We start from the raw sequence: 17,705 nt of genomic DNA on the forward strand, positions 1-17,705 counted from the left end.
TAGAAAACACTGATGGAAGTTCCTTCCCTTAGGAGCTCATTATTTATATTCCTGAGCTGCAGAGCGAGACATGCACGGGTGTCTTACTACCTGAACTACCGCATAATGGGTTCTCTGAACACTGCCTGTGTCGATTCAGGTTTAGCCAACAATGACTATTGATGCCAAGAATAATTGTTAGTTTCATTTCAGTAAAAGCTAGTGTTATATATTGCAAAAGCATAAAATAAAATCCACTTAGACATTCATTACTCACCCAGTCCCAATAGATCGATGGTGGATTGTGCCACCTTCGGAGGGCTCGTCCTGGTGTCAAATTGATCTTTCTTCTGTCGTTAAAAGCAGATATGAATTAATATCGCTCATTACGATTATCTTAAAGAACTGCTGTACTGAGATTAACATTTGTAGCCAAAGATCATTCTCTTATTCGGGTTACTTTATATGCATATGTAATCCCTTCTTTGTTCTACGACACATTATTTTCAACACTTTTCTGACTAACACAGCAGTTCCCAAATTTTTCTTGCTCAGTCCGAGTAAATCTACAACCTACCAGCAAGGTGCACAGTATATTGATGTAATAAAGTTGCATTTGTACAGCACCTGTAACATAGGGATAAAAATCTTTAAAGTGCTTAAAGGGAGTAGCAATGGGCCATCACTCAAAGAGGAAATGTTTGCAGAGATGAGCAAAACCATGGTAAATTGTGAAAGGTCCATCTAACTGACCATGCTTTTGATCAGCCCTGTAAGGAACAGAGCAACTGAGGTGCAGTGATTTAGGGAAGGAGTTCCAAACAGTTGGGTCACCACAGTATAAAGCTCTGACAACTGTGGAGCAAAGGAAATCTTAGATTGGAGAGGAGACCAGTTAGAGAAATAAAAGGCTTGGGTATGTATAATGGTTGGAGAGGTCACACTGATAAGTTGAGGTGAGGCCATAGAAAGATCTGTAGACGGGCATAAAGGTTTTGAAAATCAATCTACTGGGTAATGTATGTTGGCAAGGATTGAAGAAATGGGTAAGCATTACATTATTAGTGAAGGACAGGACGAGGGTGATGGCATTTTGGATAAGTTGGAATTTATAGAGGGTGGTCCTTTGGAGACCAGCGAGGAGAGTGGTAGAGAAGTAGAGTCAGGCATTTATGGCTTAGGAGGCCATTCGGCTCATCGAATCCATGCTGATACACCACAAAGCTATGCAGTCAGTCCCACTTCCTGCTCGATTTCCTGTAGCCTTGCAAGTCTATTTCCTTCAAACGGCCATCCAATTTACTCTTGAACACACTGAATGTCTCCACTTCCACCACCCTGGTGGGCAGCAAGTTCCAGTTCATTACTACCCACTGCGTAAAAAGTTCTTCCTCATATTCCCCACACATCGCTTGCCCAAAACCTTCAATCTGTGTCCTAGTCCTTGTACCATTAGTTAATGGGAACAGTTTTTCCTTGTCTAACTTATCGAAGCCTGTCATAATCTTGTACATTTCTATTAAATCTCCCCTCAATCTCCTTTGCTCGAAGGAGAACAATCCCAGTTTTCCCAACCTAACCTTGTAACTAAAATCCTCCTTCCCTGGAACCAGTCTGGTAAATCCTCTGCACCCTCTCAAGTGCCCTCACATTCTAAAGTGTGGTGATCAGAACTGGACACAATACTCCAGTTGAGGCCGAATCAGAGCTTAATAAAGATTCAGCATAACCTCCCTGCTTGTGTACTCAATGGCCTTGTTTGTAAAGGCCAAGGTCCGATATGCTTTACAACCACTCTATCAATTATGTCCTGCCACCTTCAAAAGCTCGATGCATATGCACCCCCAGATCCTTCTGTCCCTGCACACTCTTTAGAACTGTGCAAGTATATATTGCTTCTCCCTATGCCTTCTGCCAAAATGCATCAACTCGCACTTGTCAGTATTAAATTCCATCTGGCACCTTTCTGCCCATTCTACTGTCCTGTTGCAGGCAGTTCATATCATCCTGTTTGCCATCCTCCAAGTTTAGTGTCATCGGCAAATTTTGAGATTCTACTCTGTATTCCAAGATCCAATTCATTTATATATAGCAAAAAAAGCAGTGGTGCCAGCACTGACCCTTGAGGAATACCACTGTCTACCATCCTCCAGTCTGAAAAAACATTTACTATGACTCACTGTTTTTGTCCTGAAGCCAATTTTTTACCCAATTGGACACTGACCCTCCTATTCCATGAGCCTCAATTTTGTTAACCAGCCTTTTATGGGGCAACTTATCAAATCTTTCTTAAAATCCAGATCAACATCCATTGCTTTCCCTTCATCAACCTTCTCTGTTACTTCATCAAAAAATTCAATCAGGTTAGTCAAGCATGATCTGTGCTGGCTATCCTTAATTAACTATTCACCTTAGCAGAGAGGTCAGTGATGAGGGGGCATAGATTTAAAAAGTGATTGGTAGAAAAATTAGACGGGAGATGATGAAAAACCTTTTCACCCAGAGGGTGGCGGGGATCTGGAACCCACTGCCTGAAAGGGTAGTTGAGGCAGAAACCCTCCACTCATTCAAAAGGAGTCTGGATATGCACCTCAAGTGCTGTAATCTGCAGGGCAATGGACCAATGCTGGAAGGTGGGATTAGAATAGGTGGATTGTTTTTCAGCCAGCACAGACACGATGGGCCAAATGGACGCTTTCTGTACCTTAAACTTTTTATAATTCTATGATTGTAAATTGAACCTCTCCAAGTGCCTGTTGATATTTTCCCCGATTATAGTTTCTAATACCTTACCCACCACTGATGTTAAACTAACTGGCCTGCAGTTGCTAGGTCTGTCCTCACACCCTTTCTTGAATAAGGGTGTCATATTTGGCACTCTCCAATCGTCTGGTACCATATCCAGGGTAGATTGGATGATTACAGCAAGCCCCTCTAGAGAGGTTTGAATATATGGATTGGGGCTTTGACTGTGGTAGGTTTGAGGAAATAGGCAGAGATGTTGCAGTGGTGTAAGTAGGTGATCTTCTTAGCAGCCAGAACATGAGGTTTGATATAATACTATAAACCGGTGGGCAGCCACAAACTCATTATGTGTGGATTACTAAAGCCAGGCCCAACTTGTATTAACGTTTTGTGTTTTAAACCATATATTTATATACTGAAAAAAGTTTCAACCATATTTATATGTCAGTGATTTCTTGAAGAATAAACCTGTAACTGTTGTTGCAATGCAATTCCCTATGTACAAATATTAATGGAAAAATAGAAACACCTTTGACCTTAAACAAAACCCTTTCCTAGCTAAGAACCTTTAAATTCCCAGTGCATGAAAAAATTCACCAACTCAATTTTAAAAAGGAAAGTTCAAGTTCATTAAAAAAATAAAGTTTGTCAGTATTTCATTCATAACCCCAACCCTTTTCCTAGAATACAAAACCATTTACTGCGGTGGAGGAAAAATCCAGATAGTAACTCTATACCATCCCATTTTTTCTCCATTTTTGATAATAATCAGCAGTGATGTGATGACAGCATATAGTCTGTTTTGGTACAGAACTATACAGAGAATATCAGTGCATAAAAGCACAGAAGGGTTGATTGGACAGATTTACACACTGGGATCATGTAGCAGAATTCAGTATTGCCTAAATTCATAAAATCATTTTTTCCCCTCCCAGGAGTACAACTTGCTGATACAAATATTTTGATGTGAAAGAACACCTGTTTAAAAAAAGGACATAGGGATGAAACAGGTCAGTCTAATAACAGTGGTGCAGAAACAGCTGGAGACAATAAACTGGAACAAAATTAACTGCCACTTGGAAGAAGTTAATCTACCACAGCCAACATGGAGTTAAAAGAAAATCATATCTGACAAACTTGTTTGAATTCTTCGATGAAATAACAAAAGACTATTGAATGTAGTACAGTTGATGCGTATATACTGACTTTCAGAAGGCATGTGATAATGTGCCACATAATAGATTGCTAGCAAAACTGAAACCCATGGAATTAAAGGGACAGTGGCAGCATGAATACGAAATTGGCCAAAAATCAAAGCAGAGATGGTGGTGAATCGTTGCTAGTCAGACTGGAGAAAAGTGTGCCCAGGGGTCGAAACTGGGTCCACTGCTCTTTCTGATATATGGTAAGTGACCTGGACTTGGGTGTAGGGGGGAATCACTTGAAAGTTTGTGATTGACAATGCAATAAACAAACAGAAGGATATAGCAGACTTCAGGAGGGTTTAGGCAGATTGGTGAAATGGGCAGACACATAGCAGATAAAATTGAAGACAGAAGCGTGAAGTGATGCATTCTGGAAGGAACATAAGAGATAGGAGCAGGAAACGGCCAAATGGCCCTTCAAGCCTGCTCACCATTCGATAAGATATGTCTGATCTGATCATCCCCTCAACTCCACTTTCTGGCCTATTCCCTATAACTCTGGACTCCCCTGTAGTTCAAGAATCGGTCTATCTCAGCCATGAATATACTCAATGACTCAGCCTCCACAGTTCTCTGGGGTAGAGAATTCCAGAGATTCATGACCCTCAGAAGAAATTCCTCCTCATCTCAAATGGGTAAACCTTTATTCTGAGACTATATCCGTAGTTCTAGATTCCCTCATGAGAGGAAAACGGAGAGGCAGTATGAACTGAATGGTACAATTTAAACACAGTGTACAGAGACCTGGAGTTTATACGCACAAATCCCTGAAGGTGACTGGACAAGTTGAGAAGACCGTTAAACATACAGGTCCTTGGATTTATAAACAGAGGAAGAGAGTGTTACGTTGTTGGATTTGTATTAGTAGCATTGTAGGGAATTCTACAGAAAGTCTTAGATCCCAATAAAGGTTAAGTAACAACTCTATTATTTACAGTTACTATATACACTCTCAGCAAGTCACCTAATCAAGCATCCTTCATGCTGCTATACCTCCTTTTCCAGCCTATCTCATGTGACTGTTACATCATCGCTCCTACTGTGGGAGGGGTCTCTCGTTGCCTTCGGTATTAACCCTTTACATCCTTATACTACAGAGTAAAATGAACCACGGAAGTTATGCTAAACCTTTATAAATCACTGGTTAGGGCTCAGGTGGAGCATTATAGTCAGTTCCAAGCATCACACTTTAGGAAACATGTCAAGGCCTTGGAGAGGGTGCAGACATGACTGACCAGCTGAGTAGGAAGGATGAGGGACTTCAGCTATGTGGAGAGGTTAGAGAAGCTAGGATTCTTCTCCTTAAAACACAGACAGCTAAGAGAAGATTTAATGTATGAACAAATATACAGAGGTTGTTACAACCAGGTGATAAAGGTGTCTAGTGGTCTGTTACTATCTTCACCTGGTCTTATTATAACAGGGTTTACTTTAAACACAGAGTGTCTTGAACTCACCCTTTGTGAATCTTTGTTCACAGCATTCCAATTATAAGGCAAAGAAACCAACACACCAGGTTCTCTCAGGTTTAAAGAAAAATAAAATTTATTAAACTTTAAACTTAAACTCTAATACGGTTGATGCCTACAGATAAAGGACGCACCCATCCTAGCATGCACATGTGATTTTCTTCTTCTCTGGCCTCCTTGTCTCTGGAGACAATGGGTAAGCACCTGTAGGTGGTCAGTGGTTTGTGGAGCAGCGCCTGAAGTGGCTACAAAGGCCAATACTAGAGTGACAGACTCTTCCACAGGTGCTGCAGATAAATTTGTTGTCAGGGCTGTTTTGCAGTTGGCTCTCCCCTTGCGCTTCTGTCTTTTTTCCTGCCAACTGCTAATGCTCTTAGACGCGCCACACTTTAGCCCCGCCTTTATGGCTGCCCACCAGCTCTGGCGATCGCTGACAACTGACTCCCACGACTTGTGATCAATGTCACAGGACTTCATGTCGCGTTTGCAGACGCCTTTAAAGCAGAGACATGGACGGCTGTTGGGTCTAATACCAGTGGCGAGCTCGCTGTACAATGTGTCCTTGGAGATCCTGCCATCTTCCATGTGGCTTACATGGCCAAGCCATCTCAAGCGCCGCTGACTCAGTAGGGTGTATAAGCTGCGGATGTTGGCCGCCTCGAGGACTTCTGTGTTGGAGATACTGTCCTGCCACCTGATGCCAAGGATTCTCCGGAGACAGCGAAGATGGAAACATGCGATATACACATGCAAATAGGGACTGAAAAGGAGTGGAAAATATAGTAGAGGGGGGTCTAAGGCAATATCAGAAGAGTTTTGTGTTTACGGTGCTTCGAGCTCACTTGATTATTGGTAGTCTTGCTGTTCGTCGGGGCCCAGTGTTTTTCTTAAACCTTGTTCACGTAGGAGACTTTTCTCTCGTTGAGGGTCACGTGTTTTCACAAGATTCAGTTCTTTGGGAAAGAGATGGAAGCAGGCAGAATTGGAGAGGTTCTGCTTCAGTTTCAGGAGCACACGGCTTTCTAATTTCAAATTTTGTTTTTCCAGTTTTAAACTACCCTAGTTGGCCAGCAAGTGGTCATGTGACCGACTGGTTTGACCAGGTCTCTTCTGTGTATTGGGGCAGGGACTGGTTCCTTTGTTTCAACACTATTTGTTACTATGCAAATGTCTTTCCAGTCAGGGGCTTGCAATTTTAAGTTTTAATGTTCATGTGGCAAAATAATGTGCGCCTCAGTCTTGGCAGGTTTGGGGGGGGGGGGCGTTGCCTGACGAGGTGTTTAGAATTATGATGAGTTTTGATAGAATAAATTGGAAGAAACTCTTTCCACAGTTATGGTACAACTATATAATGTCCTGGTTCAAAACCTGGAGTACTGTTAGCAGCTTTGGGCATCACACCTATGAAAAGAAATATTGGGCTTGGAGGGAGTGCAGCAGAGCTTTATCAGAATGATACCTGGACTCCAAGGCTTAAATTGCAAGAGATCACACAAACTAGGGTTGCATTGCCTGGAATTTAGAAGGTTAAGGGGTGATTTGATCAAAATTTTCAAGGTATTAAAGGAAACAGGTTGGGCAGATAGAGAGAAACTATTCACTCTGGTTGGGGACTCTAGGACTAGGGAGCACAGTCTAAAAATTAGAGCCAGACCTTTCAGGAGTAAAATTAGGAAACACTTCTACACAAAGGACAGGAAAAGTTTGGAACACACTTCCACAAATGGCAGATGATGCTGGGTCAGACATTAATTTTAAAACTGAAATGGATAGATTTTTGTTATCCAAAGGTATTAAGGGATATGGAGTTAGGTTGCAGATCATCTCATTGAATGGCGGAACAAGCTCGAGGGGTGAAATATTCCTATGTTCCCATGATTTGTTCCTCGAGCAGGTTTCACAGGAAATCACTGCTCTCCAGTACCTCATTCAATAATTGTTCGGGGGCCTAATTCAACTGGAAGCAATCGTAGTGAATGTAAGACGGCTATTTGGCTGCTGAATGCATTACAGCCACACCCACACTGCCTTGATAGAAGCTGACACTGGCTCTTCCAGCAGCCACTTCATACATTGAACTTCATGTTGAACTCCATCTGCTCTGCTTCTGCCCACTTCACCATTCGAAAGCCTATAACTATCCTCATCATTATCTACTACCTTGTCAAGTTTTATATTATCTGCAAACTTTATAATGCTGCTCCCTAAATCTGAGTCTAGTTCGTTAATAAAAATTGAAAAGAGCCATTGATCCAAAACTGATCCTTTGGGAACATCACTGCAAACCATCTCGCAGTCTCAACAAGGTTCATCCCCATCACCCTTTGCTTCTGGTCACGAAGCCAAATTTGTATCTGTATGACCACTTTCCCCTCAATACCATGGGCTTCCATCTTCTTGGTAAGCGTCCTGTGTGGCAAGTCCACATATGCAACATTTACTGAACTAACCTGATCAACTTTCTGTTACCTCAAAGAATTCAAGCTTGTCAGACATGATTTACCTTTAACAAATCTATGCATTCCCAGATGAAAGTATATTTTGTCCCAGATAATGGTTTCCAATAACTTCCCCATCACCGATGTTAGGTTTCCTGGTTTATCCATGTCCCCTTTCTTGAATAGTGGTATAACATTAGCATCCCTCCAGTCCTCCGGCAAAACTCCTGTATCTAATTAACATTGAAAGATTGTGACCAATGTCTCTGCTATTTCTACCTGTGCTTCTTTCAGCAACTCAGGATGTATTCCATCTGAACCAGGTGACTTAGCAACTTTCAGTAATGCTAATCTTTTTAGTACGTCTTCTCTATCCATTAGCATCCTGTCCATAACTTCCCTAGCCTAGAGAAATAAACATGTGGCTCAAAGAGTAGTGTGCGAAGAAGGGGTTTTGATTCATGGGGCACTGGCACCAGTATTCAGGACAGAGCTGTTCCGATGGCAAGTGCTCCACTTAAACCTGGCTGGGATCAGTGCCCTGGTGAATCATATAACTAGGGCCATGGATAGGGCTTTAAACTAACGAGAGTGGGGGTGAAGGGTGTGGGTAGGGGAAGGTACGCGCAAAGGTAAATTTAGAAATCCAAAGAGAAAAGTCAGGACAATAGAACTGCGTGGCAATAAGTGTAAAAGGACAAGCAGAGTGGGGCTGGAAGGGGCAGTGTTTAACAGTAATAGCGCATCAGCAAATAAGGTCCACACAAAGAATAGTAAAAGTAAAACTAAAAGACCCTTTATCTGAATGTGTGAAGCATCCACAATAAAACAGATGAACTAGCAGCAGAGAGGGAGATAAATGGTTTAGATCTAACCGTCATTACAGAGACATGGTTACAAGGTGACCAGGAGTGGGAAATATTCCCAGGTAGAATATTTTGAAAAGACAGACAGAATGGAAAAGGAGGAATAGCCCTGATAGTAAAGGATGACACAAGGACAATAGTGAGAAAGGATCTCGGCTCAGAAGATCAGGAAGTAGAATCCATATGGGTGGAGATTAGGAATAACAAGGGTCAGAAGACACCACTTTAGTTTATAGGCCCCCGAACAATAGTTACCACTGGACAGAGCATTAAGCAAGAAATTACTGGTGCTTGTAATAAAGGCAACGTAATAATCAAAGGGGAACTTTAATCTTCATACAGACTGGACCAAATTGGCAAAGGTGGTGTGGAAGATGAGTTTGTCAAATGCTTTCATAACAATACATCATTCAACCAACCAGGGAAAAGCTTTCTTAGATCCAGTATTGTGCAATGAGGCAGGGTTAATTGGTAATCCCATAGTAAAAGATCCTCTGGGAAAAAGTGATTGCAACATAATTGAATTCCACATTAAGTTTGAAAACGACATACTCCAGTCCCAAATGCAAATTTTAAACTTAAAGCCAATTACTTAGGTATGAGGGGAGAGAATGGAAAATACCTGAAACATTGATTCGTCTGTTCTCTCCACAGATACGGATTCTGGCATTTTCAGTTTTTGATTAGACACCCAGCATCTGTAGTTTCTTTGCTTCCTCTCAACCATGTTACGATTGCTTTCTAGGGGTTTATTGACCTGTAACCCCCTCTATCAGCCCCCGAATGCTACTGTATTGTCTACCATCAGGATTCCTGAACCAAATGAGCCATGTCGCCGTCCAGCATCATATCTAGAAAAACATCTCCTTTTACTCTCATTATCCCTCACAAATTGAAGTCATTTGTAACTATTATATTCGAGTACAAGTTCCAATTCTTCTTGCTGTGGGGTCTGTCTTGTACTACTTCCCAGTAGTTAGCTTTTTGGCATCTTCGCCCTTCGCCCAGTCTAAAGTTCTTTATCTCAGATATGTTGCTCTTTAAAGCAGCTGCACCCCTCCGGTAACAATTTAGATGTGTGTGAATTTGTTGATGTGCATCCTTACATAGCAACATCTACAGCATCTGCACAAGTTTCTCTTGCTTTCACGAACCTCTAGAGCCTCAATTTCATTCTCAAAGACCTCGAGTATTTTCATGCAGCCTTTTTGAGCCATCTGTTACCTCCGTGCCTTAGTCTACCTGTTTTTACTAAATTCTGTCACTACTTCCCTGTGGTTGCATCATTTCAAGCTTTTATCCCTTCCTTTGTTCTGTATCAGGTTTTTAGTTCCAGCATTCATTTTTCCTCCTTTTCAGTCTGCTCCATTTATCATCCTCCTGTTACTATTTTACGTATTCTTTGACTGCCCTTTCTACCCTCTGTGGAGTGATACTGGTACCAGTGCAGTTCAGGTAAAACCTGCCCCATCTAAACAGCTGCCTCTTGATGCTGAATTTTAGCTAATTTCCTTGGAATCTGAAATCCTCCCTTCTACACCATCTCTCAAGCTATTGACATATTTAACAATATATTTGGCAACAGTCTGAGATTAAGCCAGTCTATTCACAACTTTGGTGTTACATTTGACCCTGAGATGAGCTTCTGATCTCGTATTCATGCCATCACGAAGACTGCCTATTTCTACCTCTGTGACATTGTCTGACTTAGCCCTGTCTCAGCTCATGTGCTGCTAAAACCCTCATTCATGCCTTTGTTACCTCTAGTCTTGACTATTCCAAAGCACTCCTGGCTGGTCTCTCACATTCTATTCTCCATATACTTGAGGTTATCCAAAACTTTGCTGCCCATGTTTGAACTCGCACCAAGTTCCGGACCCTTATCACCCCCGTGCTCACTGACCTACACTGACTCCGGGTCAAGCAAGGTCCTGATTTTTAAATTCTCATCTCTGTTTTGAAATTCTGCCGTGGCCACATCCCTCCCTATTGCTGTCATCTCCTCTAGCCCCACAACCCTCCAGATATCAGCGTTCCTTTAATTCTTGCCTCTAGTCATCTCTGATTTTAATTGCTCCACCATTGGTGGCCACACCTTCAGCTGCTGAGGCTCCAAGCTCTGGAATACGCTCCCTACACCTCTCTGCCCCACTTTCTTCCTTCAAGACCCTACGTGTTTGACCAGGCTTTTGGTCATCTGACCTAATCTTTTGCAGCTCAGTGTCATGCTCCGTATTATAATGCTCCTGTAAATCACCTTGGGACATTTTATTTTGTCATTGGTGATTACACACACACACACACACACACACACACACAGCCTGTTGCTGTTGACTTCTTTCTCCCAGGCTCCGTATGTGAGAATGGGAATAATCTAGGGATAACTACCCTTAAAGTTTTGTTCTGTAACGCGGTACTTAACCTAAAACTCACATTTCCATTCTACTTTTCCATATATTACAGGTTTCTACATGAACCATGCCTTCTCGCCATTACTGCTCCTATCCTAGTACCTTTTTATCTACTTACTCCATTACATCCTTTATCCGGTCACTCACAAAGCAACATGTCATTCACAAATTCTGTTGCAAAACAAAAGTCCTCAAGATTATCCAATGCCCCATATTAAGAAAATTATTTTTCACCTTCATGGTCAACCCCCTAACTCCTTGGTGCTGCTCCCAATTACCCAGCCATGCCACTGTTTGAGTTTTTTTTTTAATTTCCAAAATATACTTTATTCATATAAATCTGTAAAAATTACCAGTTTCAAATAGCACCAAGTCAAAAAATACAAACAGTGCAAAGGAGGTCCGTTTGCTTCATTACAATCATGAGTTGCCTCACAACCCTTCCATTTCACATTTGTCATGCCAATTACATTTTTACATTTTACATCAAATGAAAATTTTCCCGATATAGTTCGAAGGGTTTCCCATGGATCCAGCCCCTCCGTTCAGCTTGGTGGGGGGACCTTACACTGTGGTCTTTCCCCATTGAGCCTTTGCTGCGGCTGCCCCAAGCGTCCCTCAGCACGTCGTCCTGGAATGTGCCAGTCTGCAACATTCGGTGGCGGACAACTCTTTTGCGCTGGAAGACCAGCAAGTTTCGGGCAGACCAAAGGGCGTCTTTCACTGAATTGATAGTCCTCCAGCAGCAGTTGATGTTTGTCTCGATGTGTGTCCCTGGGAACAGCCCGTAGAGCACAGACTCCTGTGTTAGAGTTGCTTGGGATGAACCTCGACAAAAACCACTGCATCTCTTTCCACACCTGCTTTGCAAAGACACGTTCCAGGAGGAGGTGGGCAACCGTCTCTTCCCCACCACAGCCACCGCAGGGGCATTTTGTGGAGGGGGCGAGACTTCGGGCATGCAGGAAGGATCTGACGGGGAGGGCTCCTCTCACCACCAGCCAAGCTACATCTTGGTGCTTGTTTGAAAGTTCTGGTAATGAGGCATTCCGCCAGATGACTTTGGCAGTCTGCTCGGGGAACCATCCGACAGGATCCACCGTCTCCTTTTCCCGTAGGGCCTTGAGGACATTCCGTGCAGACCACTGCCTGATGGATCGGTGGTCAAAGGTGTTTGAGTGTTCGCCTAATCCATCCACTCTACTTCATTCTCCAAACACTTTATCTATTCTTATTCATTCTTAGGAAATATAAGTCCCTAACAAGGTCATCATTGATTGCCGATCCCTAGTTACCCTTAAGAAAGTGGTGGTAGTTCACTTTCTTGAGCTACTGCAATCTATATGGTGAAGATACACCAACAATGCTGACAGATACTGCATTCCAATATTTTGACCCAGCGACGATATTTCGTACTATACAAATTGAATAATACTATGAAGGAAAATCAGAGCATGCATCCCCTCTTTGCTCCTGCTTAATCTGCTTACTAGAAATAACAATCTCACACTACACTGCTATTCTTTCTGAACTGGTGGAATATTAAAGACTAGACTTTTTTTGCAGACTAAAGCAGTCATAATATTGATAAATAGACAGATGAAGCACAAAATGACTTGGCAAATACAGCTGGTCCAACACAAACCAAGCATTATGACCTCTCCATCTCGATAACTTCACCTTAAAAAATATCACCTTGAGGTTTAGAATATAAAATTCTCATTATTGTTAAGATGAATTCAACAGGTTGTGTTTAGGCATCCTCGTGGCCTGGAATTAACAAATTAAATTGTTTATGTAAAGCAAGCTGCATGCCCACTTAAGATTTCCTCTGATTATAGACTGAACAGAACTGCAGAAACTGATCAACTTCCTAACTTACTTCTTTATCAGTAACATTTTTAATACTACCTGATCAACAACAGAGGATGCTTCATGATGTTTGTAGATGCAAAGACAAGCTTAATAATATGATGTTCAAAAATTAAGCAGCTAACATTCAACTACTCATAGTATTCGATAGCAACTGAGGTACATATTTGCCTCGAGAGTGTCACACCATTTACATTACCAGATCAACACAACGGGGAAAGATCTTTTCCCAGGTTTTTACTTGCTGACCATTAGCAGTTCAAAATAGTCGTCATCTGTGCATCATTTTAAACTCACATTAGAGTCCACACATTTGCAATAATTCACATTATCCACTTTTAAAATGTTAAAGTAGTTTCAACAAAAATGAAATCACTGCACAAAACCAGAATTCAATATATTACAGTGAAACCTGTACATTGAGGATATATAAGGGACTAGCATCAGGATTTATTTAGTTTCCAAAATAGGCAATGTATGTACAGTAAACTGTTCAGCCAAATATGCTGGGATTGTCTATATCTCCTGCAGTGAGTTTTTTTTAAACCCCCAAGTTTAAACCCCCAAGGATCAAGTCTAATTCTGAAGCCCTGTCAGTGGGATGTAATTTCAGTTCATTATCTGTTCACTGGGCTTCCCAGTTCATCACCATCTCAGGGTCCTTTTCCATCAAGGGAGGGATGTCCTGATCCTAATATCTGCTACACTGGCAGACTGTAGGATCAGAGTGGCTGGCACAGCACAGCCAAATTGGGTTTGCAAACCCCTCCCCAGGACCCCTTCCTTCCGTGTGCTGCAGCTCCCAATATTAGAAGAGCTGGGGTGTGGGTACGAGACTGTTAGCAACTCAACAGCACTTGATTTACTAGTGAAGTAAGATGTCTTGTTACCCGATACAGAGAAACTGCTCAATCCCAGAGATACAGCAGTTTCTCTGCCACCATGGATGCTCGGTAAAGCGTGTCCCATTTGATGAAAACAGCTTCCTTCACCTGCTGTTGTTTTGTGTGGTCCTGCATGTCCTGTATTTTAAGTTGTAAACAGACAGTGCATTGAAGGCTATCCGTAGGTTGTAATCTGCAAGCGTTAGTGGTTTTGAAGTGCAGCCTGTGTCTGTCACAATGCAAGCTACTTGAGACTATAAATAAGTGTCTATTTTTTTTTTGAGTATCCATCTGTACATGTTTCATGGTAATTGCTTAGAATACATGAGAATCTACCTATTTAAATACAAGGCTGTCTATGGTAAAGTTGATGCAAATATTACCTGAATATTGTTTCTGTAACTTGTTAAAATTGCATCCACATTATATTCTTTGTATGCAATTAGAAAGTTGCTCATGTTTGGACTAGTCCACGTAGCAAATATTGGTTTGTGTGCGAACAGTAATGAATCATAGAATGGTATTCACTGAAGCAGAAAGAGAAGCTGTCATGAAACACATCGCCTCTGACTTGACAAGCTAATGTACATTTTATGTTCTACCTGGAATATCTTGGAAATTACATGTCATTAATAAAAACGGATACATAAGAAAGCAGGAAACATACCTTTTTTGTATAATTCTCAATTCTATGTCTCTTTCATGTAAAGCAAGTAGTCCAATACCAGTTAAGACACCACTCATCAATTTGCGGTTTGAAATGGTAACATACAATCATACGAATTAGGAGCAGGAATAGGCCACTTAGCCCATCAGGCTAGTTCCGCCAGTCAATAAGATCATTTTATTTTATTTATTTAGAGATACAGCACTGAAACAGGCCCTTCGGCCCACCGAGTCTGCGCCGACCATCAACCACCCATTCATGCTAATCCTACATTCCTACCACATCCCCACCTTCTCTATATTCCCCTACCACCTACCTATACTAGGGGCAATTTATAATGGCCAATTTACCCATCAACCTGCAAGTCTTTGGCTGTGGGAGGAAACCAGAGCACCCGGCGAAAACCCACGTGGTCACAGGGAGAACTTGCAAACTCCACACAGGCAGTACCCAGAATTGAACCCGGGTCACTGGAGCTGTGAGGCTGTGGTGCTAACCACTGCGCCGCCCAATAAGGTAACTCATCTGCTGCAGGTGTGTGTATAATTATTTTGGTCTCAACCTTTGCCATCCTTCCAAAAAGCAAGACCCCAATACCGGGCACGTTCTCTCCAAGATGAGCACTAGCACTGCATTGACTAAGAATCGAACCCAGGCCTCCCACATGGCAAGCAAGAATTCTACCAATGAACCACCAATACCTGGGTAGATTGGAATGTAACCTCGACTCCACATTCCTGCCTACCCTTGATAATCTTTCGTAACTCGTCACTAAAAATTGATGACGTAGAATCATAGAACCATTTGACCCATCGTGCCTGTGGCAGCTCTTTCAAAGAGCTATCCAGTTAGTCCCACTCCCCTGTTCTTTCTCTTGAGCCCTATAATCCTCCCTCAAGTGTTAATCAAATTTCTTTTTGAAAGTACATTGAACCTGCTACAACCCTGCCTTTCAGGCAGTGCATTCTGGATCTTAACTTGCTGCTTTAAAATGTCTTCAGTCATTATAACACAGTAGGAGGCCATTAGGCCCATCGATTCCATGCTGGCTTTCCATAGATCAATCCAACCAGTTCCATTTCCCTGCTCTATCCCTGTAGATCTGCAAGTTTATTTCCCTCAAGTGCCCATCCAATTTTCTTTCAAAATCATTCATCGTCACCACTTCCAGAACCCTCGTACGCAGTATGTTCCAGGTCATTCATTAGTACTCGCTGCATAAAAAAAGGTTCTTCCTCACATTCCCCACTGCATCTCTTGCCAAAACCTTAATCTATGCTCCTTAGTCCTTGTACCATCAGCTAATGGGAACAGCTTTTCTTTGTCTACCTTATCTAAATCTGTCATAATCTTGTACAGCCCAATCAAATCTCCCCTCAATCTCCTTTGCTCTAAGGAGAACAACTGCAGCATTTCCAACCTAACCTTGTAACTAAAATTCCCCATCCCTGGAACCATTCTGGTAAATCTCCTCTGTACCCTCTCAAGGAGCGTCACATCCTTCCTTTAGTGTGGTGACCAGAACTGGACACAATACTCTAGTTGTGGCCTAACCAGAGCTTTATAAAGGTTCATCTCACTGCTAGCATTTTTTCCAATTGACTTTTTTTTTTAAATGTAATCATTCTTGGGATTTGGGTGCCACTGGCAAGGCCAACATTTGTTGCCCATCCTCAGTTGCCTTTGATGTGGTGATGGTGAGCTGCCTTCTTGCACTGCTGCAGTCCATGTGACGTAGGTACACCCATAGGGAAGGAGTTCCAGTAATTTGATGCAGCAAAGATGAAGGAACAGCAATATATTTCCAAATTAGGATGGTGTGCAACTTCGAAAGGACCTTTCAGGTGGTGCCGTTCCCATGTGCCAGCTACCCTTTCTACCTTACATCTGCATCCTCTGATTACTGACCTTTCTGCCAGTGGAAACAGTTCCTCCTTTTTACTACATCAAAAATCTTCATGATTTTGAATGCCTCTACTAAATCTTCCCTCAACTTTCTCTGCTCTGAGGGGAATGACCCCAGCTTCTCTATTCTTTCCTTGCAACTGAAGTCCCTCATCCCAGGTACCATTTTAGTAAATCTCTTCTGCACCATCTCCCAGGCCTTGCCAACCTTCCTATAGTGCAGTGTCCAGAATTGGACACAATGCTCCAGTTGTTGTCAAACCAGTGTTTTTTTTTTTAAAAGCTTATCACAATTTCCTTGCTTTTGTACTTTATGCCTCTAGTTACAAAGCCCAGGATCCTGTATGCATTATTAACTACTTTCTCAATCACCCTGCCACCTTCAACGATTTGTGCACATATGGAATCATAGAATAGTTACAGCACAGAAGGAAGACATTCGGCCCAGAGTCCTTGTTGGCTCTCTGCAAGAGCAATTTAGCTCGTACCACTCCCTGGCCCTTTCCTCAGAGCCCTGCAATTTCTTTTCCCTTCAGGTGCTTATCAAATTTCCTTTTGAAAGCCATGATAGAATCTGCCTCCACCACCCTTTCAGGCAGTGCATTCTAGGATACAGCTAAGGTCTCTCTGTTCAGGCACCCTTTTAGAAATGTCCCCATTAGTTCATATTGCCTCTCCTCTTTCTTCCTGCCAAAATGCATCACTTCACATTTCATCTGCCATACCTCTTCCCATTTCACAGTCCATGTCCTGGAGTTTGTTACCATCCTCCTCACTGTTTACTACTTTCCCAAGTTACAGCTCATCTGCAAACTTCGCAAATATACCTTGTATATGCAAGTATAGATCATTAATAAGTATCAAAAGGAGCACTGATCTTAATACTGATCACGGGGGGATACCACTGTAAACTTTTTTTTAATTTCCAAAATATACCTTATTCATAAAAATCTGCAAAAATTACATTGCCAAACAGTTTCAAACAGCACCAAAAAATACAAACATTGCAAGGGAGATCAGTTTCCTTCTATGCTATCATGAGTTTCTTCACAACCCTTCCATTTCACTATTGTCATGCCAATTACAGTTTTACATTTACAGCAAATGAAAATATCAATGATACAGTTCGAGGGGTTTCCCATGGATCCAGCCCCTCAGTTCAGCTTGGTGGGGGACCTTACACTGTGGTCTTTCCCCATTGAGCCTTTGCTGCTGCTGCACCAAGCTTTAGTGCGTCCCTCAGCATGTAGTCCTGGACCTTGGA

General features: G+C 42.1%; 1 protein-coding gene across 6 annotated transcripts in view; it reads right to left on the reverse strand.

Moving 5' to 3' along the window:
* smap1 (small ArfGAP 1) overlaps positions 1-17,705 on the reverse strand; it is a 355,453-nt gene that overhangs the window by 127,623 nt on the left and 210,125 nt on the right. For 5 of the 6 annotated variants that reach the window (XM_068020121.1, XM_068020123.1, XM_068020120.1 and 2 more), the window contains one exon: positions 257-329. In XM_068020121.1, coding sequence (XP_067876222.1) covers positions 257-329 — 73 coding nt within the window. The remainder of the gene's footprint in view (positions 1-256; positions 330-17,705) is intronic. The other variant, XM_068020119.1, reaches the window with a different exon arrangement.

Source organism: Heterodontus francisci, chromosome 3 (assembly GCF_036365525.1).
Source record: "Heterodontus francisci isolate sHetFra1 chromosome 3, sHetFra1.hap1, whole genome shotgun sequence".
Lineage (NCBI taxonomy): Eukaryota > Metazoa > Chordata > Chondrichthyes > Heterodontiformes > Heterodontidae > Heterodontus > Heterodontus francisci.